Consider the following 25,712-nt stretch of genomic DNA (forward strand, 5'->3'; position numbering starts at 1 on the left):
GGGCAGCTAGAACCTGAGCCAAAGTTAACATCTTGAACCTTTCCTTCCGGAGGAAGGCATTGACGTTCCTGAGGTCCAAGATAGGGCGTAGACCCCCTTTGCCCTTCTTGGGCACCAGAAAGTAGTGGGAATAACAACCACGACCTACTTCTGGGCTCGGAACGCGCTCGACGGCCCCCTTGGCCGAGAGGGCTGAAACTTCCTCTCGCAGAAGATTCAAATGATCCTCCGAGATACGGTGGTGCTGCGGTGGCATGGCTGGAGGGGTCGTCTCGAAGGGAAGGGAGTAGCCCCTTCGGACGATTTGCAGCACCCACCTGTCCGATGTGATGGTACGCCAGTGGAGCAGGTGATGGCGAACTCTGCCGCCCACTGGCGAGGAATGGGCCGGAAAGCTCGGACTAGGAAGGCTTGGAGGCAGATGCTGCCGGGGTGGATGTGGGCTGACCACGTCGTCCTCCAGAAACGCCTCGGCGGAAACCACATCCGCGACCGCGCGCAGGTTGGTTCTGCGGCTGGTGGCTAGGCTGACGTGAGGAGGCGCCCCTTCCTTGGCCACGAAAGGGGCGAAAAGCGGAAGTGTGCGCCCGCGGGGCCGAGAGGCCCAAGGACTTGGCCGTAGCCCGGGAGTCCTTGAAACGATTCAGCGCACTGTCCGCCTTCTCACCAAAAAGGCGAGTGCCATCAAAAGGCATGTCCATGAGGGTGCTCTGGACATCCCCAGAAAATGACGTGGACCGCATCCAGGCGTGACGTCGAAGCGCCACCGTGGTGGAAATCGCCCTACCCAGCGAGTCCGTTGTGTCAAGCCCACAGCGAATGGCGTGTCGCGCTGCATCCCTCCCATCGGCCAAAGCCTGGGAAAGACGTGTCCGGGCCTCCTCCGGGCACAGGGGCAGCACGTCCTCCACCGCATCCCACAGAGAGTGGGAGTAACGGTCCAAGAGACATGCGGTGTTCAAAGACCGCAGGCCCAAACTAAGGGAAGAGAACAGTTTCTTGCCAAACTGTTCGAGTCTCTTGGAGTCTCGGTCCGGCGGAGCGGTCGGGAAGGAGGATTGGGAGGTAGAGGCCTGGATAACCAGACTCTCGGGGGTGGGGTGTTGAGACAGAAAACTGGGGTTGCCCGGAGCAGGGCGGTGGCGCCCGGCAACGTTCCTATCCACAGGAGGAACTGTGGAGGGCTTGGACCAGGTGCCCTGCAGAACGTCAGTGAGGGCCTCATTGAACGGCAGCAGAGGCTCAGTGGAGCTTGCGGCTGTTTGAAGCACCTCAGTGAGGATGTTAGTCCTCACAGCCACGGCAGGCAGCTCAAGCCCGAGGGCCGCGGCCGCCTTGCGCAGCACCACGGAAAATGCTGCACCCTCCTCCGAAGCCACAGTCGGAGGAGAAGTGAATCCAGTGTCCGGCGAGGTAACCAGCCCACTGGCCTCCCCCAGTTAGTCTGCCCAGTCCTGTGAAAGCTGCGACTGAACAGCCATAGGGTCCTCGAACCCCTCCCAGTCGCCCCCGTCATCCGATTCCTGATAACCAGGAGGAGCGATCGGAGCCGGACAGTAGAGATAATGAGTCTCAAGAGGCGTCGGATGCGGCGTCGACGGACGCCGCCTCGGCGCCGGGTCCGGAACAGGGCTAAACCGGGGTACGACACCGCCCGGAGTCGGCGCCGGTGGAGACGGCGTCGGCGGCGCCGGTGGTGTGGGCGTCGGCGGTGTCGGCGTAGGTGGTTCAGGCGTCGGCGGAGGAGGCGTAACGAGGTCGACCGGCGTCGACGGGGGCCCAGGCATGGGCCCCGCGGGGACCTGCGGTGTCGGGACCGGAGTCGTCGACGGCACCGGGGCCGGAGCCGCCGGCGCGCGAGGTCGCCCAGTCGAGTCCGCGGGGCCCGAAGGCGCGCCAGCGGGCGTCGACGGCGGGGCCAGGTTCCTCATGGCTGAGAGGAAGGCACTGACCTCCGCCAGCGTCGCGTCAGTCCCAGGGACCGGAGGGTATGGGGACTTGCGCGGCACCTGCGGGTCCGACGGAGCCGCAGGGGTGGAACCACCCGGACCCTCGGCCGTGTCGCGCGACCGGTGAGGGGAGTCCGAAGAGCGATGCCGTCTCTTGGACTTCTTAGAGTGTTTGGACTTACCCGACGACTTGGAGCCTGACGATCGATGATGGCGTCGGCTGCGGCTCCGCGACCGATCCTTGGACCTCCTCCTGGACCGGGATCGCGCAGGGCGTGGAGCCGAGTGGCGAACCTCGAGAAGCTTGCGGGACCGCTCCCGCCTAGCCTTCGAAGTCAACGCCTGGCAATCGGGACACGACTCCGCGTCGTGGTCGGGGCCTAGGCAGTAGAGGCACCGGCGGTGGTGATCGGTCACCGACATCAGTCGATGGCAATCATCGCAAGCCTTGAATCCAGGCATCCTACCGGCACCAGATGTCGATTGACAAGGATCAAAAAGGATCAAAAAGGTTTAGTCAAAAAAGACTAACAGGGTTAGCTCTCCCGGATCAGCGCTTACTGACGTGGAAAAAAGAAGAACTGACGTCAGCGCGCGAGGGCGGCGTCTAAGTACTCCGACGACGTCATTCCGGCGCACGACGCCAACGACGGACGCGGAGCCGCAGACGACACCTAGCGACGCGCAAGGGGTATTGCTGACGAAAAATCTTCCGGATCCAGTCTGACTCCTGGGGATATTCTAAGGTGAGGAATCTAACTAACGTGTTTCTTTCAGATCCACAGCATACCGAGCCAGAGAACCTGATCCACACGATTCAGAGCCTGGGAACCTAATTTACAGCAAAGAGCCTGGGAACCTAATTCACAGTATACAAAGCCTGGAAACCGGATTCTTAGCATACTGAGCCAGGGAACTTTATCCACAGTAGACCGAGCCTGCAAACTACAGTAGTAACAGGAGACTATACTAAGGCACCAGAGAACCTGAGCAGAAATAGCACATAGAGCGCGCCTGAGCAGCAGCAACTTCAGACCGATGTAGGCAATCTGAGCAGCAGCAGACTGAGTGAGTGATCTTTTCTTGCAGTACAGAGTATGTAGTCTCATTAGAAGCCCACTGAACCAGGGAACACAAATCCCAGCAATCGCAATACATAATTTGGCTTTCAAGTAGTACAGGCATCTGGCACTTAGAAAAGTCCTTAATAACAAAACATGAGTGGGCGATGTCAGCGAGTTCAGGGAAATATCGAACGGACCCAAGAGAAAGTGCAGTGGAAGGGGCCTCAGGAGAAGGGAAGGTGCAGCACTAATCCTTTGGTTAGAAGAAGACCAGATTTGAGAGGAAGAAGGTGAGAAGAAGTGTGTCTCAACATACCAGAATAATTAGGAGGGCGGTGGAGGTCACACCTTAAAGACCCAGGCGCCGTGTTATAGATAGGGCGCACTGCCCTCTTCTAACAGGGTACTCCAGGGCCGGCTTTAGCACTAGTGGCGCCCTGTGCGACAATGTTTGTTGGCGCCCCCCCCCCCCCAATATCCACCTCCACTAAGGATTCCCTCACTACCACCATTTGACAGTGGCCCTCAAGTCTCCATAACCACTGTCTCTTAGATTTATTTCGTTTTATTGCGCCACTCATAAAAGTTTTAAATGTCAGCATACACTTTACATCACACACACATTGCACAGAGAAAATCAATCATCGGTGTGTAAATCAGTGCATAGGAAATGTTACATAAGACAGAGGCCTACAAAGAGTAAAAGTCACATTTCATCCATACTGGTAGGTAGTATAGTTTAAGAGTGATTGGAAAAGCACAAATTCAGAATTTAAAATGTAACACCATTAGTAGGGGTTTTCTTTAATAATAAGAATTTATTTCTACCCAAATGAACCCCTTTTGCAATATTAGGACAATGAAAGACTGGGCAAAAAATATATAGCTCTAATATTTTCCTTGCTGTTTGCATGAAGCTCTTTGGTGGCAGTTAATAGCTCACTATTAGTGTTTTAACTTATAAACTAAGAATAACAAAAGGATCTCTGTCAAAAGCGGTAACCCATTGATTTATTTATATTATATGCACTTTGTGATGTGAATGGGACACGTTCTTTGCAGCAGGCACAAACCCTCTGCACTATGATGAGTCGAATCTCTCACTAGACAAAGGTCCAGTCTCCCCAGGAAGAACATTAATCATTGGAGTTGTCATTTTTATTGATGCTGGAAAACTGCTTATTATGTACTGGCATCAGGTGCTTTTAAAAAGATGAACATGACGCCCCCACCCCAAGTCAGCGCCCAGTGCAGTGGCACCGATCGCACCGCCCTAGAGCCGGCCCTGGGGTACTCGCCTGCAAACAGGCGCAAGGCACCCATTACTGATAATGCACTGCCCCTAAGGCAGATGTGAACTCAGGGCCGGACTGGGAACTAAAACCGGCACTAGCAAGGATCTCGGCCGCCCCCCCTGGGGGTTGGGGAGCGGCCGAGCTGTTTGCCAGGGCGGTTTTTGGCCGATTTTGTTACCGGGGTCGATTTTGCAGCCCCCACCCTGGCGGCCCACCGGGAAAACGCCCGGTGCCATCTACGGCCAGTACGGCCCTGGTGAACTTGTGGATGCTTTGAGAGCTGTGCAACACTGAGCGGTTGTTTGCTGCAGAAAGTCCAACGTTCACAGCACAGGCAGCACCTGCCTTGCACTTTAAAGGGGAACAGAGATCCCCATGGGGGTAGGTGTAGTAAGTGACCACTCCTGCCTGCAGTGGAATGTTGGGAGGGTTCCATGAGACCATTTCTGCCGCCCTTGCAGGGTTCACCCTTGAGCAGCGCACTGTCACTCCACCACGTCTTTGTGGTGCACAGTTAGAGTACCTCCTGACGGCCTCTTTGCCTCTACATCTTCATCCATAATATGGCTCAGGCCTAGAGGTGAAGTGTTACCATCATTTTATGTGGTCAAACCCCCATGCAAATGAGGGAACACCCCTTTAGGCAAACTCCTGTTTACATGTGCACCGGCGTTATCTGTATCACAAGAAGGGCCATTAAAGCATCTGGAGCCCCTTATGTAATACCAAAGTGCACCTGTGCTGCAGAAAACAGCTGTTTATGCCCGTTGCGCCCTGGGACAGTTTACGTAATACAGGCCCAAGTTTTTCCTTTCACTAAATTGTGACTGCTCGGCTTGGTGGTGACATGTACAGGAGTGTGCAAAAATATATAGTGCCTCATTATTAAAACAAAACAATTGGTGACTCTTCAGCAGTTTCTCACGTCATACCTAGAAACCTGCACCAATTAACCTGTGTTAAAATTCCATCACTATTATACAATAGCATTTTTTCTTTGTCACAGGTTAAATATTGTGTCCCCTGTGAAGAAACCCCTTCCCCAACACTTCAACCTTTGTGTTTTTCATCTCCCATGCCCACTCTGGGAAGATGTTTTACTGCTGCAAGTCCCTGAGCATTTACAGGTTAGAAATAGACCAGGGAGTCCTTTGTTTTAAGTCCCACAAATATTCAGTTGAGGTCTATAGAAACTCACAGGGCATCAGTCTTGGAACACCTACTACCCACCCATGGCAGTATATCTACTTCATGCGAGCAAAGACTTCTACATATGTAAAAGCACAAGTTACTTACCTTCGGTAACAATATATCTGTAAGAAACATTAGTAGTGAAATAAATTCCTTACCTTAGAATTACCCCCAGGCATCAGACTGGATCTGGAAAGTTTTTGTCAGCAGTACCCCTGCGCGTCAGTAGGCTTCGTCGTGCGGCTTCGCGTGAGTCGTCGGCGTCGTCGGCGCTGAGATGGCGTCGCTGGAGCTACTTAGACGTTCCAACGCGCGCTGACGTCAGTTCTGTACATGACTTTCCACGCCAAGAATGCACAGCCATGCAAGAAACTGACCACTGGTGCCATGAAACTAGGGCCCTGAAAGGGAGGACCTTAACCCTAGAAATCAGTTCGCAGAACGGGGAGGATGGGTGGGGCGGTAAGGAATATATCACTACTAATGTTTCTTACAGATATGTCGTTACCGAAGGTAAGTAACTTGTGCGTCTGAAAGAAACACGTAGTGATAGATTCCTTACCTTAGAATAGATACCCCAGCAATACCAACCCCGGTTGTGGGTCTGCGAACCAAGATCACACCAGAAAGTCCTGGAGAACAGAACGGCCAAAGAAGCAGTGTCCCCGGACTTGGCTGTCCAGGCAGTAATGCTTGGTAAATGTGTGCAGTGAAGCCCACGTAGCTGCCTGACAGATGTCATGCAAGGGAACTTCCCATCCCAAAACAGTAGTGGCTGCTGTCGCCCTGGTAGAATGGGCGCACAGCCCCACCGCAGGCTCTTTTTTAGCCAAAGAATAACAAGCCTTTATGCACAGAACGACCCACCGAGAGATGGTCCGCTTATGCACGGCCCGACCTTTCTTGGCGCCCACGTAGCCAACAAAGAGCTGGTCATCCACCCGGAACTGTTGTGTGCGGTTTAGGTAGAATGAGAGCGCACGTTTTGGGTCCAGATGGTGGAGCCTCTTCTTTTGAGGGATGCGGAGGCAGAAAGAAAGTGGGCATAGTGATGGTCTGCCCATTGTGAAAGGCAGTGACAACCTTCGGCAGAAAAGATGAACGAGTCCTTATAACTACTTTGTCCGGATGGACAGAGAGAAAAGGAGGTTTAGAAGAAAGAGCCTGGAGCTCACTCACTTTTCTGGCAGAGGTGATGGCCACCAGGAAAGCTGTCTTTGAAGTGAGAAGACGAAGAGGACAGTTGTGAAGTGGCTCAAAGGGAGCACACATCAGATATGTCAGAACCAGGTTCAAGTCCCACTGAGGCATTATGAAAGGTACAGGAAGGAAAAGATGAGTAATGCCTTTTAAGAATCTATTTACAACCAGGGACTTGAAAAGGGAAGGCTGATCTGGAAGCCGTAAAAAGGCTGAAATGGCCAAGAAATAACCCTTTATAGTGCCCAGAGCAGAGCCCTGCTGGGCCAAAGAAAGGAGGAATAAAAGGATCTCTGAAAGAGGGGTTGAAAGGGGATACTCAGCCTTTGCTGTGCACCATGCCACAAACTTGTTCCACCGGCATGCGTATACCGTCTTAGTGGAGGGACGCCTAGCTGCCAAGACTACATCACAAACTTTGGGAGTCAGGTCAAAAGGCATCAACTGCCGCCGCTCAATCTCCATGCAAGGAGGTGGAGACTGGACAGGGTTGGGGGGGGGGGGGGGAGGACCATCCCCTGTTGCTGCGACAGAAGATCCTCCCGAAGAGGCAGTCGGATCGGGGTATCGATAGCCATGCTGAGTAGCTCGGGATACCATACTCTTCGAGCCCAGTCCGGAGCCACAAGAATGACTTGGGCCCGGTCACGCTTGCTCTTCTTCGGCACTCTGGGTAGAAGTGGTATAGGCGGAAAGGCGTATACTAGACCGCAACTCCACTCGCGACGAAAAGCGTCGCCGAGCGAGTGCAGGCTTACAAATTCCAACGCACAGAACTGATGACATTGCGCGTTCTCCTCTGTGGCGAATAGATCTAACCAAGGCTCTCCCCATTGCTGCCGAAAGATTTTGCACCACGTCCGAGTGCAGACGCCATTCGTGATCCATCATGCACCGGTGGCTGAGTTCGTCCGCCCTGGCGTTCAGAGAACCTGCCAGGTGTTGAACCACCAGGAAAATGCCCTGATGTTCCAGCCATGTCCAGAGACGCAGAGCCTCCTGACATAGGGTCCACGACCCCCACCCCACCCAGTTTATTGCAGTACCACATGGCGTGGTGTTTTCCGTGAGCACCTGCACTACTCTCCACTTGACAGAGGGAAGGCATGCTTTCAGTGCAAGTCAGATCGCCCGAAGCTCCATAAGGTTGATATGGAGCCAGGACTCCGCCAGAGACCAGACTCCTCTGATCTCCGCCTCTCCCATGTGGCCGCCCCATTCCAGAAGGGACGCGTCCGTCACCACTGTGTGTTCCGGTTGGGGAAGGGAGAGGGATCTGTCGTTAACCCAATCGCGATTCGTGAGCCACCACTGCAATTGTTGTGCAGTGCCCTCTGAGATCTGGACGTGATCAGACAGGTTGCCCTGATGCTGTTCCCACTGGAACTTCAGATCCCACTGCAGAGCCCGCATATGCCATCTGGCATGATCCACCAACAGGATGCAGGAGGCCATCAGGCCCAGTAGCCGGAGGGTCATCCTGACCGAAACCCGGGATAAAGGCTGAAAGATCTGAATCATAGCCTGAATATCCTGGACTCACTGCTCGGGAGGATGAACCCGAAACTGCGCCAAATCCAGAACCGCTCTGATGAAGAGGAGCTTCTGAGAGGGAATCGGGTGCAACTTCGGCACGTTGATGGAGAACCCCAGCAAATGCAGGAGGTCCGCCGTAGTCTGGAGGTGGGAGACGACTGCCTGGGGCGAGCCTGCCTTCAACAACCAGTCGTCGAGATAGGGAAGACTGGGACCTCTGATCTGCGCAGATGAGCTGCGACCACCGCCATCACTTTCGTGAACACCCGAGGGGTTCTGGTAAGGTCAAAATGGAGAACGGTGAACTGAAAGTGCTCGTGGCCTACCGTGAACCCGCAGGTAATGCCGGTGGGCCGGCAGGACGGGAACATGAAAGTAAGCGTCCTGCAAGTCCAACGCTACCATCCAATCTTGCGGGTCTAGGGCAGACCAGACCTGAGCAAGTATGAGCATCCTGAACTTCTCCTTCCGAAGGAAGCGATTGATGTTCCGAAGGTCTAAGATAGGACGCAGATCCTTGTCCTTCTTGGGGACCAGAAAGTAGTGGGAATCACAACCTACTTCTGGCCCAGGAACGTGCTCGATGGCCCCCTTGGACAAGAGGGCTGTGACTTCCTGCTGAAGAAGCGCAAAACAGTCCACCACATGCGGTGGCATTGAGGTGGCATGGCTGGAGGGGAAGTCTCGAAGGGGAGGGAGTAGCCTCTTCGGACAATTTGCAGCACCTACTTGTCCGAAGTGATGTTGTGCCAGTAGGGGAGATGACGGCAAATTCTGCCACCCGATGGCGTTTGATGGGCCTGAAAGGTCGGACTAGGAAGGCCTTGCAGTGGACGCTGTGGGGGTGGAGGTGGACTGACCCGCCCGCTGGCCCCCAGAACCGTCTCGACGGTTCCCACGTCTGCGGCCTAGCGGATAATGTTGTTGCGCAGGCCTGTGGCTATGGAACGAACGTGTTGGGGCACCCCTTCCATGGCCACGAAAGGAGCGAAAAGCAGAAGGAGGAGGAGGGCGAGTGGCCAACAGGCCCAAGGACTTGGCCGTAGTCGGTGAGTCCTTAAACCGCTCCAACGCACTATCCGCCTTACTGCAAAAAAGGTGAATGCCATCAAAGGGCATGTCCATCAAGGTGTTCTGGACATCCCCTGAGAAGCCAGTTGTTCTCAGCCAGGCATGGCGCCGAAGCGCCACTGTCGTGGAAATTGCCCTGCCCAGCGAGTCGGCGGTATCAAGCCCATAACGAATGGTGGATTTTGCTGCATCTCTGCCAGCTGCTATAGCTTGGGAGAGTACTTTCCGTGCCTCCTCCGGACAGTTGGGCAGCATCTGCGCAACCGTATCCCACAGAGAATGGGAATAACAGGCCAAGAGGCATGCGGTGTTCACCGACTGCAGCCCTAAGCTGGCAGATGAACAGCTTCATGCCAAGCTGTTCCAGCTTCTTGGATTCCCTATCCAGAGGTGCAGAAGGGAACGCACTCTAAGAAGCAGAGGCTTTGACAACCCAGGGGTGTTGGAAGAGAAAGAGGGGGCTTGCCCAGAGCCGGGCGATGGCGGGGGGCCACGTTCCTGGCCACAGGAGCCCCTGTGTTGGGCCTGGACCAAGTGCCCAAAAGGATCTCAGAAAGTGCATCATTAAATGGCAGCAAGGGCTCCGAAGAGGTTGCCGCCGGCTGAAGCACTTCTGTCAGGAGGTTAGTCCTGACTGCCACCGTAGGGAGTTCGAGGTGGAGGGCCTCGGCTGCCCGACGTACTACCACTGCGTAACTGGCTCCCTCCTCCATAGCCACGGTAGGAGACAGCATGCCAAGGTCAGGTGAGGTGTCAAGACCACTGGCCTCCCCCAAATCCTCTGGCCAGTCAGGATCATAATCACACTGTTGTGTGAGAGGGTCCTCAGACCCCTCCCAGTCCTCACCTTTCTCCGTAGTCTGCAAAACAGACTGAAAATAAGGAGGACGGAATAAGGGGAAAAAGGGCACTATCGGCGGCTAGATCGGCACCGCACGGCATCGATCCGGCACCGTGTCCGGTTCATGGCTGAAACTGGGGACGACGTCGTCCCAAGGAGCGGGCGACGTCTGAGGTGGTGCCGGTGGGGTCAACGACAGTGGAGGTGTTACGAGGTCAACCGGCGTCGCCCGGGGTCTGATCCCGGAAGGTCCTGCGGCGCTGGAGCCACTGGCAAAGGAAGGACAGGACCTCCAGTCGGGCCCGCGGTGCCCGTAGGCGCACCAGCAGGACCAGACGGCCCAAAGAGTCGGGCCATGGCACCAAGAAACTCTTGCACCTGAGCAGGTGTCGCCAACGGACCTGGAAAGTAGACCGGCGGCGATGTCGCAGTCTCCGCCGGAGCCGTGGGGATGGAACCTCCCTCAGCCACGTCACGTGAGGGGAAGTCGAGGAGCGACAATGCTTCTTCGACTTCCTTTTGGAATGTTTCGAATTACCTGACCCCAAGTGCAAAGACTTAGATCCAGAGGAACGATGGTGACGGCTCTGCAACCGGTCCTTCGACCTCCCACGGGACCGGGACCTTGAGCGGCACAGAGCAGACTGCCAGACTTCCAGCAACTTTCAGGACTGCTCCCGCAAAGTTTTTGGTGCCATGACCCGACAGTCGGGCACGACGGAGTTGTGGTCGCGCCCCAGGCAGTAGAGACACACGCGGTGTGTGTGTCCATCACCGACTTCATGCGGTGACAGTGCCAACAGTTCTTGAAGCCTGGCATCCCTACGACATCAGGAGTCGATCGACTCGAAGAAATTGAGACAAAAGGCCTCAAAAACTCAGTCAAAAAATGATTAGGGGTACTTGCTCTTCCCGGATCTGCGCTTGCTGGCGCGGAAAAATAAAGAACTGACGTCAGCACGCGTCCAAGTAGCTCCAGTGACGTCATCTCGGTGACGATGACGCCAATGACGCACGCGGAGCCGCACGACAGTGCCTACCGACGCACAGGGGCACTGCTGACGAAAACATTTCGGATCCAGTCCGACGCCTGGGGGTAATTCTAAGGTAAGGAATCTATCACTACGTGTTTCTTTCAGATACAAATTTTAGTGAAAGCCAAGTGTTTTTACACTCCTAAAACAAGCCTTTCCCATGAGTAAAGTAAATAAACATGCGCAAGCAGCTTGGTGAATCAAATCTAAACAGTCATTTCATGGGGGGCTCCTCCATTTGAGCGTAGGAGCGTTGCCCCACAACCCCAGAGCTGAAAAATAAAACGGTAATAAAGTTGCTTTATTACTGTTTTATTTTTCAGCAACCTGATCCTAACAGGTCAGGTCAGGGCCAGCGCTGCAGAGTAGCAGCAGCAGGGAGCTGTGCGCTTTAAAATGCGCATGTCTGTTTGGACGGCCATCTTGGAATGGCCAGCCAGACATGCGCATTTAAAAATTCTCTAACCCAGCTGTCTTTGACAGCTGGGTTAGAGAAAGCACAGGCCTCCAGTGCTCTTAGGAGCGCTGACAGAGCCTGCTCTATCCAATCCGGTTGCTGCTTTCCTGCTGTGAAAGCAGCGCCAGGATTGAGCAGTGCAATTTTCTGCATCAGGAGCTTCGGAAGACACCCAAGAGAGGAGGACGTTGTACTGCAGAGGCAAGTGAAATTTGTTTTTGTGCCCTACCACCTCGGTACAAGCCAGCCGCCACTGGTTATGTTGGAGATTGTTAATACGCATTCAAAAGAGATGTTCTGACCAGAGCTGAGGGAGAATAAAACTCATTCACAGATTCTCCTCTCCACCCCCATCCTTGAACTAATTATTTTCTTTTGTTCCAGTAGAAAAGCTCTGGCTGAAGCTTCCCGATAACCCCGAACAAATGTATTGATTTCTTCTGAAAGTGTTTGCCTGAGTGGCTCCCAGAAAGAGATAAATCCCTCCGCATATCAAATGACTGGTGCTGGCCGGAACCTGATCCCCCAGACCCCATCACTCTTCACGCCACCTCTTTCATGCTTTTATCGCTGGCGGCCATATGCATCTCAGCGCCATACTCACAGCTGATGGTGATGCCCAGCTCCACGCCACGCCTCTTGGGCAGCTTCACGTGGAAGGTGCCGCTGCTTGGAATCACGGACTCTACAAGACGTAGAACACATGGGTGAGTCAGCCGCCCAACATGAAAGCTCTATCTTCAGCAGTAACCATAGCGGTGTATCTCAAGCAACAACCAACCACAGCGGTGTATCTCAAGCAACAACCACAGCGGAACATAACCAGAGACATCTTGAAACTGGAAGGATGCAGTTTTTGCTATGGACCTTTATTGCTTCCTAATACTTCTCCTTTCTTTGGGGAATACTGTCTCTACCCAATCCATTTGGCAAGCACTTGAAAATTTTGTGATGGTCAACTAACATTCTCTCGTTTTACTCCTCTTACCTTGTAACATAAGCTGTCACAATCACTCTTCTCTTACTCTGTCACCCACATTCCTCCTCTATCTTTATTTCCTACTCTTTCCCTTTAATCTCTCTTTTTCCCATTGGATATGCCTACTAGAACCCTCGCCAACTCCCATATTTGATAGGGCTCTATTTAATTACATTCAGTTCCAGTTACCTGCTCTGCATGCAATATGTGGCAGGAGTTATTGTTGCTTTCACTGTTTTGCACCGTCTCATTCTGCCTGGCACTAGGTTTACATTTGATTATGCCTATCCACTCTCCTCTGTGCAAGGCTGTAGAGGCTATTCACGAATAGCATTTCTGTCACAATTGTGTTCTACTGGGCCTCATATGTATGCCTGTACTGTAAGCTTTCTGTTTCGCACTGTCTAAGAAAATATTAAAATATTTAGAACCAAAAAAATAACTATTCAATTGGAATAAACCTTCACAATAATAAACGCCTATACAAACCTGAAAACTTAATTTCACAGCGTAAAAGTTGAACAATTTTAAAATACCCCAAAAACTAAATTCAGACAGTCCTACAGAGAAAGGAAAAGCCAATAAAGACAGATAAAACAATGTGGTAGAAATACTTTTTCTAGTTGCACAATAATTGGCGATACAGTACTGATGTGTTTACCTAATGCATGGCTCAAGAATATACCTACTTAATTCCCCCAACTCCTCAGTAAAATGCGAAATAAGGGCTTCTCAAATGCTTTTTACTCATGAAACTCAGGACAGAATTCAAAAAGTGTAAGGACATATCTGAATGTAAAGGGAAATATTTGACAAGGCCCCAATATACTTTCAATACCAGTCAGCCATTCAGCCCTCTGTTGTAGCCCAGAGAACAATGCACAGGCTTACAAAGCAGGTGCTTTCATGCAATTTGTGGAATGCAGGTGAGAGAACAACTAACCTTAAAGTCTGCTGAACAGCTACATCCAGCAAAAATATTCCTGTCGCTGGGCTGTTATAGACAAATTGGGAGGCTTGGAAAGTAAAAACGTGGGGGGGGGGGGGGGGGGGGGGGGGGAAGGGGGAGATATTTGAGGGGTCAAACTGCACATGAGGGAGAGAGCTGGAAAAAACATGCACTCTCGGAGAGTGCTTAAGCAAAGGGGAGAAATGTAGTTCTCTAAAAGTAAACAGTGAAAGAATACAAGTCAGCCAGACCAGAGGATGATGAAGTGTCTATACAACATGGGAGGGCAAAATACGATGGACAAGGTAAGTCACTGAAGAAGCAAGAAACTGAGTGTGACTATAGGGCTAACCAAAAGTAAGCAATGGGCATGCTGTTAGTTCTTGGTAAGTGCACAATAGGTATTTTCCAACCAGAATGTTTGCACTGTCTTTTTGGCGAGACATAGTTACTGTATAGTCTTTCTAAATAGAGCAGGCCACTTTGCATGTTTCAGTAGTTAATGGTAGGGTCCCTCAGATACTTCCGTCTACAGCATGAGAGAAGCACATTCCGAACCACAATATTAAGTTGGGGAAAAAGAGAATTGGATGAGGGATGGCATGTACGCATACATGGAAGGATGAATGTTGCATGTGACCTACATGTGTGCATGCTCCCAGTGCCCATTTATCTAAATTCACCACTTTTGAAGCAGGTTCCAGTCTAGCCCTGGATGGCAGGGTAACTACGTAAGAATGCTAAAAAGCCACCAGGTATGAGTATAAAAGTGAATTTACTGCTCTTCTACCAGTCATTGCTTGTGACTAGCAAATACATTCAAAGAGTTGTAGTCTTGGCTGATTTTAATTGAATAAACTCACCTTCGTTTGCAAAAAGAAGTGTCAAGACTATGAAAGATGTGCCCCAGTAGCATGAAGCCACCTCTTAAAATTAAGCCGCCACCTCTTTCAATCCACACCCCACTCCTCTTTCCATTCTCTCGCCTTCCAGTGGATGCACATATCCATAGCAGTTCCATGAGGCCCACTCTCTAGCCTTTCAAGAAATCTGCTCACCATACACAACTATGAGATTAATCCACCATTCAGCATGTGACCAAAAACCTAGGCGCACTTCCTCCTTTGGTGACCAAGACTTTCTAGGGACACGGAAGTGAAACTCAATATATTAACAGACGTTGGGGTCCCGTACCTGCCACATCATACTCGATCTCCAACGTCACTTTGTTTGAGAGGGCAGCGTCGCGAAGAAGCTGGTTGGCCTCCTCCATCGTTCCATCCTCAGTCTGGATTCCATTGATGGAGAGCAGTCTATCCCCAACTTGGAGGAGCCCACACCTGTAATGGAGAAAAAGCATGAGTGGAGCAGGGGAGAGCAAGGAGAGAGACGAGGAGCATCGGTGCACGTGAACCACTGTCCAACATTTTGTGAATCAATGGGGAGGAGACTTTTCAAAAAGCAAGAGGAGAGCAGCGGATCTTGGACTCGAGGGCTACCGTCAGAACCGTGCTCTGAAACTGCAGGTGCAATCGCTGCTTGATGGACCTGGAGGTTAAAATCTTGATATGTTCTTTAAACGAGTTTTTAATGTGGGGCACTCACCCTCACATTCTTTATTTGAACCCCCTTTTTTGAGTTGCATACTCTTTAAAGCAACACACTAAGGTTCATAAGGTATATATGTTTTTAATAAAAAAGTTTAAGCCAAAGTTTCCACACAGTAACTATACATATTTGACCACAGCAAACCACTACACGACACCACACTGGACCACATAACACTACACCCACCCACCGCATCCCATATCATGTCACAACACAACTCAACATCATACCCTCATCAGCGTATGCACTGCAACAGTGCTTAATTTGAGCTGGTGGTTGCAGGTAGGGCCCACTGGCATTCTTTTTTAGTAAGTAGCACTTATTTGTCCTTAAACTTTTACCCAGAGCAAGAGAGAGAAAACCACAAAAGGAAAGAAGGAGGAAGAGAAAAATGGAGACGGTGACAGTTGTGCTTAACCCCGAGATCTAGGTCTATGGAAGTGGAACAGTTCCAGCCCTGCAGGTCTCCTCACAGGTTACAGACAGCAGCTCCTGTCCTATTCTGTTCTTCCACAGGTCTGGAAAGCATTCGGAGGAGTTGGGGGTGAGATGCTACTTCTGTTGACAGGTCTGTCGGCAGGCTTAAAAGATGCCGGAGTCAGGCTACACATGTAGATCAGAAGCCATGCATTGCATGCCAGCCTAGTGAATGGCAAAATAGTTTCCAAAGTCCACAGTCACATTTAACATTCTATGCCACTGGAATATTTTCCTACATCTTATATTATGGTCTTAATGGGAAGTTTGCCAAATGGGTTTTAGCCAATTTGACCATGTTTCAGAGGTCAGAACACAAGCACTGTGGACTGGAGAGCAGTGTCCCAGTGAGCAGAGTTCAAAAGACAGCAGCATCAGTACCAAATGCTACCCCCTCATAAAAATGGCATGACTGCACAAAAAGAGCCACCATTTCACATCAACTAATCGGGGCGGCATGGCCATCTTTGTCGTTACTGAGGAGCTGCATATGAACCATGAACCTCCTAACATGTCAGTAGTTAAGCGTTATGAAGTTATTTATTCTTCTACATTTATGTATTTGCTCACATCTCCAGGATATTACTACCAGATCAAAGGGGTGTATTGTAGATATGCCACATGAGACTTCCAAGGGAAACACTAAAACTACTTGTTTTTGTTGTGTGCAATAGAAAGATGATGAATTTAGCTAGTTCCACTGACATCTAGCCAAGTATCAGTAGCATTCAGGATATTGAATTACTTGGACTAAAATCTTTTAAGTATGTAGCATGAAATTCGATACCCAAACACTCATTACACTATGTCACAATGATGGGTCATTAAGGTCAACTCTGGAGCCAGTACCAACACAAGTCACATAATTTGCAACACTGTGGAAAAGGATCTTGAGCAAAGCTAACAAGAGAAGTTTAAGTCAAGAATTTGGCACATGTAGTTCATTCAGGTAAATTCATTTTGGCCCTGTGCAGAGATATTTTACGTGAATAATCTGCCATGGCACAGGTATATAAACTCAATTAGTCCATATTGGATTATCAGGTGGCAACTAAGAGTGGGGGGAAGTTCATGAGCTAGCAGGCAGTTTTAAAATAAGTATGGCTGAGACATTCAGGGGTAGAACGTTTAAAAATCTTAGTTTTAGTGAAAGTAATGTTTTTGGCCCCCTCTTTGCTGATATATTTGCTAAAGGTTGGAATCTTACTACCTTTGAGGATCACCCGTGGTGGTTGAGCCCTAAATTATGCTTTTATGTAGGAGCAATGTATTACTGTCCGCGTAGTAGGTAAGTCAGAACTGAAGAACAAAGTTGTGGGAACTAGAGAAAGTAGAAGTTGTGAAGATCCATTTTAAAGCACAATGGAGCAAAGCTACTTCACAATGCAGATTGCGTGAGCAAATCAGATTTACTACAACGAAAATCCCTGACATACAATATTGTAATGTTATAACTGTTGCTGGGGGCCGATCATCATTTTTGAAATCCCAATTTAAAGAATTTCACAAATGTCGGAATTTTTATTCTCTCAATAGAACTGTGGGAATTGTGGCTACAGCATCCTGAGAAAGAGGCAGCAGCTATGTTAAACAAAGAAAACTTGGAGCATATATATGTTTATTGTAGGTTTCTTGGCTCTAGGAAAAATAATGCAGAGAGCTCAGATGGGTCCAAAAGGACTCACAAAAAGTAATCAAGCTTTGAGTGAGCAGTTAAAGGAGTTGTGAGGCTGCGTGGTGAAGGTATTTAATATGGCCTACAAAGCTGCAGCACAAATTGTATACTTGCTAGATTTCTGAAATCTAGTAGTTCATCCAAAGATGAACGTAATGTTCTATAGGGAGTTCTGTATTTTGAGTCAATTTTTGAGAAATGTGCGGGCCTGCCTATGGAGAGATGTAGGAACAATACACGAGGTCTTGAATGGACTACATTGTTTAATAGGGAGCCAGTGGAGGTGTGAAAGTCAGGGAGTCGTGAATGGGAGAATCTAGGGGCCCATCATGATCAGACGGGATGCTGCATTTTGAAAAGTCTTTTGTTTGTGAAGTACGTATTCTGGAATCCCCAAACAGAGTTAGCATAGTCTCGGCATGAGCCGGTAAGAGGGGTTACAGCACGTCATTTAGCGTTGTCACGTAGAAAGATTAAGATTTTCCCTGGAGTCCCTAAATGGAAGGGGCAGGAAGACACCACGTCATACAATGAGTAAAGGGGCCTGTGAGTCCAGAAAACCAATTTAGGATAGGCAACGGGAGACAATTGGTGTGTTGTGTGCATTCCCCATATACGGATTAGTACAAAGTTCCCGGCTTGATAGGTGTCCCTCAGAGATGGGAGATCCAATGTCCTCCTCCTCCTGACCCACTCTCCACTTCTCCCTGCCTGCCCCTCTTGGCCCATATGCTGTGCCCTTGAATGCCCTGACTGAACAGAACCCTAAGCCGAAGAGGTCTTCAGTTCTGTCTAGCTAAGTGCCAGTAGATTCTTGGTATTTGGAGATATTAAGGAACTGACCTGAAGATGGGTCCCTCTGCTGGGCACGAGACCAAAAATATAAGTGCTTCTTCTTCCAGGTAAAAAACCCCCAAAAGAAATAGAAACAATATGGACAATTGCAGGTATCATAAAGGCATTCAATGCGTAGAGTAGACCTGGCAAACGGGCTACAAGAACTATCCTGTTTCATTGCATGTGGGTGCTAGTAGGAAATTGAAACCAGCAAGGCGGCCCATACAGGGGCTATTGCACAGCATCTTTGAATTATTAAAAATATAGTCCTCGGAAATTTGAGAAAGACAAAGAGCTCAAAGGGCATTGAGAGCAGGCACAGAGACCCAGAGGGCTGTTCGACACACGGGGAACCATAAATGATCGGGGCACATCTGGAATATTACAAAGGTTGGAGAAACTTTCTGGAGGGATGAATGCACACCTGGGATCCAAGGAAGGGTTTGGGTACTCTTAGGATACCACTAGATGTGGGCTAGGGAAAGAGGTATGCACAGAGGCCCGGGGGACTAGTGCAAGCGCTATCCACTGGAGAGATGGATACATGCACAGGACTCTTGGACCAAGGTGAGAGGTCCATCATGGGTCTTCTTCCATCTGCAAAAGAGAATCACAGCCATCTGATAAAGACCAGATCCTGTGCCACAGCATATATCATATTCAATTAATTTTACAAATCTTGATTTTATGCATAAGTATTTAGGTCTAAACAACTAGCAAGATATATTCTGCCTAAGTTGCCGGAGGCCATGTCCAGCCACTCTCGCCCACCATAGATGCCTCATTAACTGGTCTGGTTCATACTGTAAAAATCCAGGAGCAATACTCGAGTTGGAACTGAAAGAAGCGAATCGCGAAACATGGACTATGTCAATCACAGAAAGTAATATTATTGCAGAAGAGCGAAACAGCGACTAAATTAATGAAAAACAAGCCCCATTAGACCTTGTACAAACACTTGCTAATGACACGTTCCTAGCTTCCCGTGCACAGCATGCAGCGTGGGCCAAGATCCGCGCCAGCTAATGCAACTGGATGTACAATTTGCTTGATTAACATTTTCTTAATATCGCGGTAATGATTCAATGAACACCATCGAAGGCCTCCAGTGCACACAACTCTAATTGGATAATCAATAACCAGCTGTAATGATGATGCTTCTGGCAGCTTTCCAAAGCTATTCGGCAAAGCCAGTCTAGATTGGGCAAGCTCACAAAACTGACATCTAGGGAGGTGCACGGCAACATCCGTGAGTACCGCTTAACTCCAATGAGAACCGCCCCACATCTGCATCTTCAGCCTATCATAGAGTCACTCTCATTTGATTGGTTGAGCAAAGATCAGGCTTGAGTAGTTGAGTGCATCGCATGAATGAGCACGAAGGTTCTCATTCTTCACTCTCTCCCTACAACCCATGTGTGGGAGCTCTGAGAGCAGAGTCCATTTTCTTTTGCCTCATGACACAAGGGATGCCATCACTTTGTTTTTCCATGAAGTTTGATGATACAGACCTGGAACTTCAAGGAACAAGCTATCGCCGGCTTTTTAATTGACATCCTCAGTGGTTCTCATTTTATCCACGGCGAGGAATGAAAGGAGTAATTGACCTCCCTGGTTTATTACAATTGGGATTGCTTACAATCGGATTGGTTGAATCTATTGCCATTAGGATCTCTCTTTGTGATCAATAGTGTCCTCTCAATAATAATTCTTGCTGCTTCTAGAGAGGTAGCACCCCTTCCACTTCTCCTATTTACTTAGGTTTGCTGCAAAGAAATACATTGGTCCCTAATTAATGACAAAACAAATATTGAACACATACATTCCAGCAGATGTAAAACCCTAAAACGTGCTGCACTTTCAAGAAAATATTTAATTAGCCAGAGGATTACCTTTCAGAACAGAGCCAATACAATTGGTTCAGTTTGTAAATTTTGAACTAAAAAGATCATATATATTTTTTTGCATTTTGTGGTTGGTAATTATGCTCCAGTTCTTTTTTAAAAAAAATCTCTTTATTGATTTTTAATATAACAGGACAGATGTAGAAGTCCGGGTGTACATTTGGCGGGTTTGGAAATACCAATCACGTTAAGTCTTATCACAGTATTAAAGAATAAAGCAATATATTAACACATACATTAGCACACTAACATAGGAGCGGGGTCATGAAAGTTCACATCAGAAAATACTCACCCCACCCAGGGGTAGCTCCTCTGTTGGAGCACAAGAGCGTCACCCCACTTAAATTACCCCCAAGGATGAAAAATAAAATGTCAATTCATTACCATTTTATTTCTCATCCTCCCGTCCTGAACCAAGCGTCAGAACGGGGGCGGGGCTGCTGCTGAATCACAGCAGCAGGGAGGAGGGGGGGGGGCCGTTTGTGCACTTTTCAAAGTGCGCATTTCCCTTTGGCTGACTGTCTTGTGACGGCCAACCAGACATGCGCAATTTGAAAGCTCTAACCCATCTGTTTTAAGACAGCTGGATTAGAGTAAGTGCAGGCCAAGGGAGAGTGCAGAGTGAGCCCGCCCCCTACAATCAGGTCGCTGCTCTTAAAACATGAGAGCAGTGCCAGGATTGGTGCCCGCACTGTGCATCCAGTTTCTTTGAAGAGGTACGAAGTGGAGGATGTTGTTTCAGGTAAGTTTTGTTTTTATTATTAATATTTGTGCACGCCCGCCTCTCCCCCCCATAGACACAAGCCTCCACTGTCTGCACGCCTGCCGCCCCTCCCACTTGCCAGTGATCTATACCTCCCAGTATCCAAGAGCCTGCCTCATCCCCCAGTTTAGGCCCACTTCAAGTATACATATCATGTGGTCAGAGCTACCAATGTCCGAATGATACAGTGTCTAACTACGCCTGTCCGGTTAGTCCCTCCCAACCGATGTTCCTCTGCGAGTGAGGAGTCTATATCTGATGTCATATCATACAGCCATCTACTCCAGTTAATTTGTGGCAACAAAGAGACCCCTGGAACCAAGGCCCACTATCCAAAACCATTCCTACAATTTAGTTTTAAAGTGTTTTTTAGTTAATGACTTTTCGCCATTATACTTCCATTTGTACATTTTTTGTATTTCTAGTACTGTTGTCCCCACCACCCCATTCCATCCTGAGCCTTTGACAGGAGAATGTGTCATTTACCTCCCAGACCAATTTCAACAGTTGCTGGAATCCCAAAGTAAATACAACAGTTTCATGAATAGGCACCTCCTCGATTAATGACAACAATTGAGAGTGCTTCTCACTGGGTACCATTTCTAAAGAAGATGGAGTGGCAGGTGGTGCATCAATGACTAACACATTTGAGGCGCCAGATGAGGTGTAGAAAATGGAGGACTTGGATCAGAAATCTCAAAAGGGCAAAAGATACCAATTAAAAAAAACCTGTGAGACAAACTAGTGAAGAGACTGGCTGACAAAGGATATAAACAATGCATTAGGGACAAATGCCTATGTATCCAGAAAGACATGTGAGGAGGAACCATTTTATATTTTACTCTATTTCAATCTGCACAGAGATAACTATGGGCCATTCCATAAATGGGTTTAACAAATATCATTCGACCAAGCCCAGTAAGACGAGCCTCTTGAAAGTTTGCAATTAGGCATTAGTTGAAAGACTAGATCCATAACACATTAAAAGATCCCTTTTTTTGACATCCAAGATCAGGTCATTGTCAAGTGAAGAAATATATTGTTCATAAAGCATTATAAATGGCATCCTGGGTTTTTCTTGCAGAAATTATCTTGCATCACTGATCCCGTTTGATTATCAAATATAAAGTTTTACTTCGTACAAAGCAAAATGTGAAGAGTTTCTTTTTCACATTTGCACTACTCTTCCTTTCAAAGTGATGCATTTGTAAGTGTTAAAGTTAAATAGGTGATAGTTCTCTTTAAAAAATATAAAATTGCTAAAATACAACTTTAGAAGAATTGTGAAAGGGTGCTTAGCTCTACTATGCTGCCCCACATACTCTTACCCAGGTACTAAGTTGAGCTCTCCTACCACTGTTTCCTCTTTGGTCATTGTCTCTACTTGACCGCTCTGCTCCATATGGAGGTTGTGGAATGAGTTGTGCTGGCCACCTGTCGGACTGTCTTGCAGATATCAGTCAAAAGCCCACAACTATTTTGAACATATTATGAATACAGCATGCACCATCTTTCTAGGAACCAGAGAACTAGCAAACCTCCGAGAGGTGATGGAATTTGACGAGCTTAGCTCGAAGACCTTGCCTTAAGTTGGGCAGCAAAGGTGATCCAAAAACAAGTGGATTATCGGTCTTCTGTTAACAGTGGGGAAATTCAGGGATACATGGGAGGAAGGTAGGCAGATGGCCTGGAAAAGTTCCAGAAGGGATCTGGAAAATACTAAGAAGTCCCATCAACCTTCAAAGATATGGTGACATAGGGAAGAACACACTAATGTAGGCTGCGGGCTACTGCTTCAGAAGTTTTGGAGTGGAGGAAAAATGTCATAAATGCTCATGTCTACAAGGTTTTCAGATCAACTATCCTCATTCACAGAGGTTGACTGTCATTGCTTTATTATTTATCAATTCCCACAGATTGGCTGCTAACGTCACATCCTGCCAATCGGTGGGAATCTCTTGCCCCATTCAGGAGAACAGCAGTGTCATCTTTGTGAACATGTCTTGCATCAAAGATGGTAAGAAATGGCAGCAGTGCAGGGGAACATCCGTGTTCCACACTTGGAAACTCGTTTCTTCTCTATTCTGTTGTAGCGAGGCCAGTAAAAGACTGAGCGATTCAAACAACTTCACTAGCCCCCCACCTAAAAACTAAAATCAGCTTCTGCTGGGTTCAGGGGATCAAAAAGGAACAAAGCAGAGAATATTGCCCCGACAATCTTTTGGGGTGTCCATCCAGGGTTCCAGCTCCTCGTCATATATCTGTGATGTTCTTGTATGTAAGTATGTATGTATGTATATATATATATATATATATATATATATATATTCACTGAAAAAACCATAGGTTTCAGGGACATTATAGTTAGAAATTAGCATTTAAAAAACCTTTGAAATTCACTGAAAAAAATCATAGGTTTAAGGGACGTTATAGTTAGTTGGTCATTTTACTCGTACAAAAACAAAAAATAAAAACAGAGAAATTCGAACGTTAGTCAGTAGAGCCAACTATACCTCGCGCCCCCGCAATGCACTGCTGATGTCACATATTACATCACTCATGACATGGTCTGTGACATCACTGATGACATCTCAAATGACATCACTGATGACATCATCCAGTGAATGTGTGTTTCTGTAAAGTTTAAATGTATTTTATATATGTTAACGCCAAGGTGTATTGAAGAATGAGTTGGTGTATAAGTGTGTGGGTGGAGCATTCAATAGGTGTGTGACTGACTGTATAAGTTAGTGATTAAATGGGTCCTACTAAATGCATGGTTAGTGACTAAACTGTGTGAATGTCCATCAGTCTCTCAGTTGTTGTGTAAACTGCTGCATGGGTTGATGATTAGGTACATGACTGTCTATATAGGTTACTTATTAGTTGCATGAGTATCTGTATGGTGCCTCAAGGTTTGTGTGTGTGGGTTCAATGTGTGCCTTTCTGCCTACATGTGTGAGTTGATAATTTACTGGGTGTTTGGGTTCAATAGTGCATGTGGAAATAGTTCTCAGTACGCAACAGCCACTCCCTGACGGCTAGTTTACACCCACATCACACCCATCAAGCACAGGCGTCACAGGACACATGACCCTGCCAATAAAAACGACTGGACGCACGTGCTCCACGCCATTTCCATTTCAGACTTGGTGCACCGGATGCACTGCGGCAGGCACAGGCACATGCACACCGCCATGGGACGGTGAATTTCGGTCCACTGAGGTAGGGGCATTGTAAGTGCTGAGCGGGTGTGCAGCCTGCGATGATCCCCCCATCCCGGTGGTCCAGACAGCTCATGTTTTGTGTGCCCTGCTGGACCGCAGTGTAGGCCTGAGCCATCGAACAGCAGGGGCCTACCGCCAAGTGCGTGGCCTCACTGGTCACTGAGTTAGTGGCACCGCAAGGGATGAGCGGGTGTGCAACCTGCGATCATGGTGGGTGCACTGGTATGTCCTCTGCCATGGTAAAATCAAGATGCAGCACCAAATGCAAGACCTGGTGGCCTGCGGAGCGGGGCTGAATGATGTGGAGGGTGCCCTGTACGTGAAAAGGTGAGCAGTGAGGCCTGGGTGCGCAGGGGCGGGCAGACACCTCTGGGCAGCAGAAGTAGATGATGTGCAGCAGCCTGGATGTACAAAGGCAGGACAGCGATTTAGGCATGCGCAGTCGTATATACTCTGCCATTCCTGATTCTGTACTATGTTTCAGATGTGGGAGCTTGAGGGCTCCACTAGGTCCTGGCACGTGGTTGGAGACACAGCGGTGGCATAAAGGTGAGCTGTGTGGGCACTCACTGTCCCTCCTCATCTCTTCCTTTCTCTCTTCCTCTCACACTGTTTCTCTTTCTCACTCTCTTCCTCCCTCTCACTCACTTTCTCTCTCACTCTTCCTCTGTTTCTCTCTTCCTCTTTCTCACACTCTCTCGCTTTCTTCCTCTCACTGTTTCTCTCTTCATCTCTCACTCTCTATCTTGCTTTCTTTTTCGCTCTTCCTTTCACTCACTGTTTCTCTCTCTGTCTTCCTCTAACTCTATCTTTATCTCTCACACTCTTTGTCTCTCTCTCGCTCTCTCCTTTGATGGACTCATGACGCACAATCTTATCTTGCTTTTTATTAAATAGGCTGTGATTCACGGATTGACGTCCCCCCACACCCAACATGGAACTCCCGCCACGCAGTGCCACCAGAGCTGAACGTGTGTGCAGCCTGTGATGAAGCGTGAACATCCTGACAATCAACACCCAGTCTGAATTGTAAGCTCTGCTGTACCGTGTGTACGCAACGCCTGAGAAGGTTGCTTCGGCACGTGGTGCACCCTCTTACACACACGCCGGTGGCGGACGGTGAGCAGAGAGGCTTGTTTCCGCAGCAGCGGGCAGTCACCTCTGGGCAGTGGGAGTGGATAGTGTGCAGCAGCCTGAGTGCACAAGAGTGGACAGACACCTCTGGGCACTGGGAGTGGATGGGGTGCAGCAGCTAGGATGCGCAGGAATGGGCAGTCACCTCCGGGCGCTGAGAGTGGATGGGGTGCAGCAGCCTGGGTGCACAGCAGCAGGCAGACACCTCTGGGCAGTGGGAGTGGATGGGGTACATCAGCCTGGGTGTGCAGACGGGGGCAGACAGCTCTGGGGGGCAGGAGTCGATGGTGTGCAACAGTGAGTGCGCGCACCGGACAGACACCTCTGGGTGACGGGAGTCGATGGGGTGCAGCAGCCTGAGTGTGCAGGGGCAAAACTGAGAATTACATGTGTGCAGTTGTATGTACTCTGCCATCACTGTTTCTACACTATGTTTCAGATGACTAAACTGGAGGGCTGCATTATATCCCGGCACGTGGTTGGAGACACACCGGTGGCAGAAAGGCGAGCTGTGAAGATTT

At 49.1% G+C, this 25,712-nt stretch overlaps 1 protein-coding gene across 6 annotated transcripts in view; it reads right to left on the reverse strand.

Annotated features, from left to right (window-relative positions):
- The window catches only part of GRIP2 (glutamate receptor interacting protein 2), a 687,757-nt gene that overhangs the window by 109,103 nt on the left and 552,942 nt on the right, over window positions 1–25,712 (reverse strand). For all 6 annotated transcript variants that reach the window (XR_014968484.1, XM_085624444.1, XM_085624443.1 and 3 more), the window contains exons 13-14: window positions 14,761–14,906; window positions 12,243–12,323 (exon numbers count right to left, since the gene is read on the reverse strand). Coding sequence is in view for 5 of the 6 variants with exons in the window: in XM_085624444.1 (XP_085480570.1) it covers window positions 12,243–12,323; window positions 14,761–14,906 (227 nt within the window). In the remaining variant the exon portion in view is untranslated. The remainder of the gene's footprint in view (window positions 1–12,242; window positions 12,324–14,760; window positions 14,907–25,712) is intronic.

Source organism: Triturus cristatus, chromosome 9 (genome assembly GCF_964204655.1).
Source record: "Triturus cristatus chromosome 9, aTriCri1.1, whole genome shotgun sequence".
Classification (NCBI taxonomy): Eukaryota; Metazoa; Chordata; class Amphibia; order Caudata; family Salamandridae; genus Triturus; species Triturus cristatus.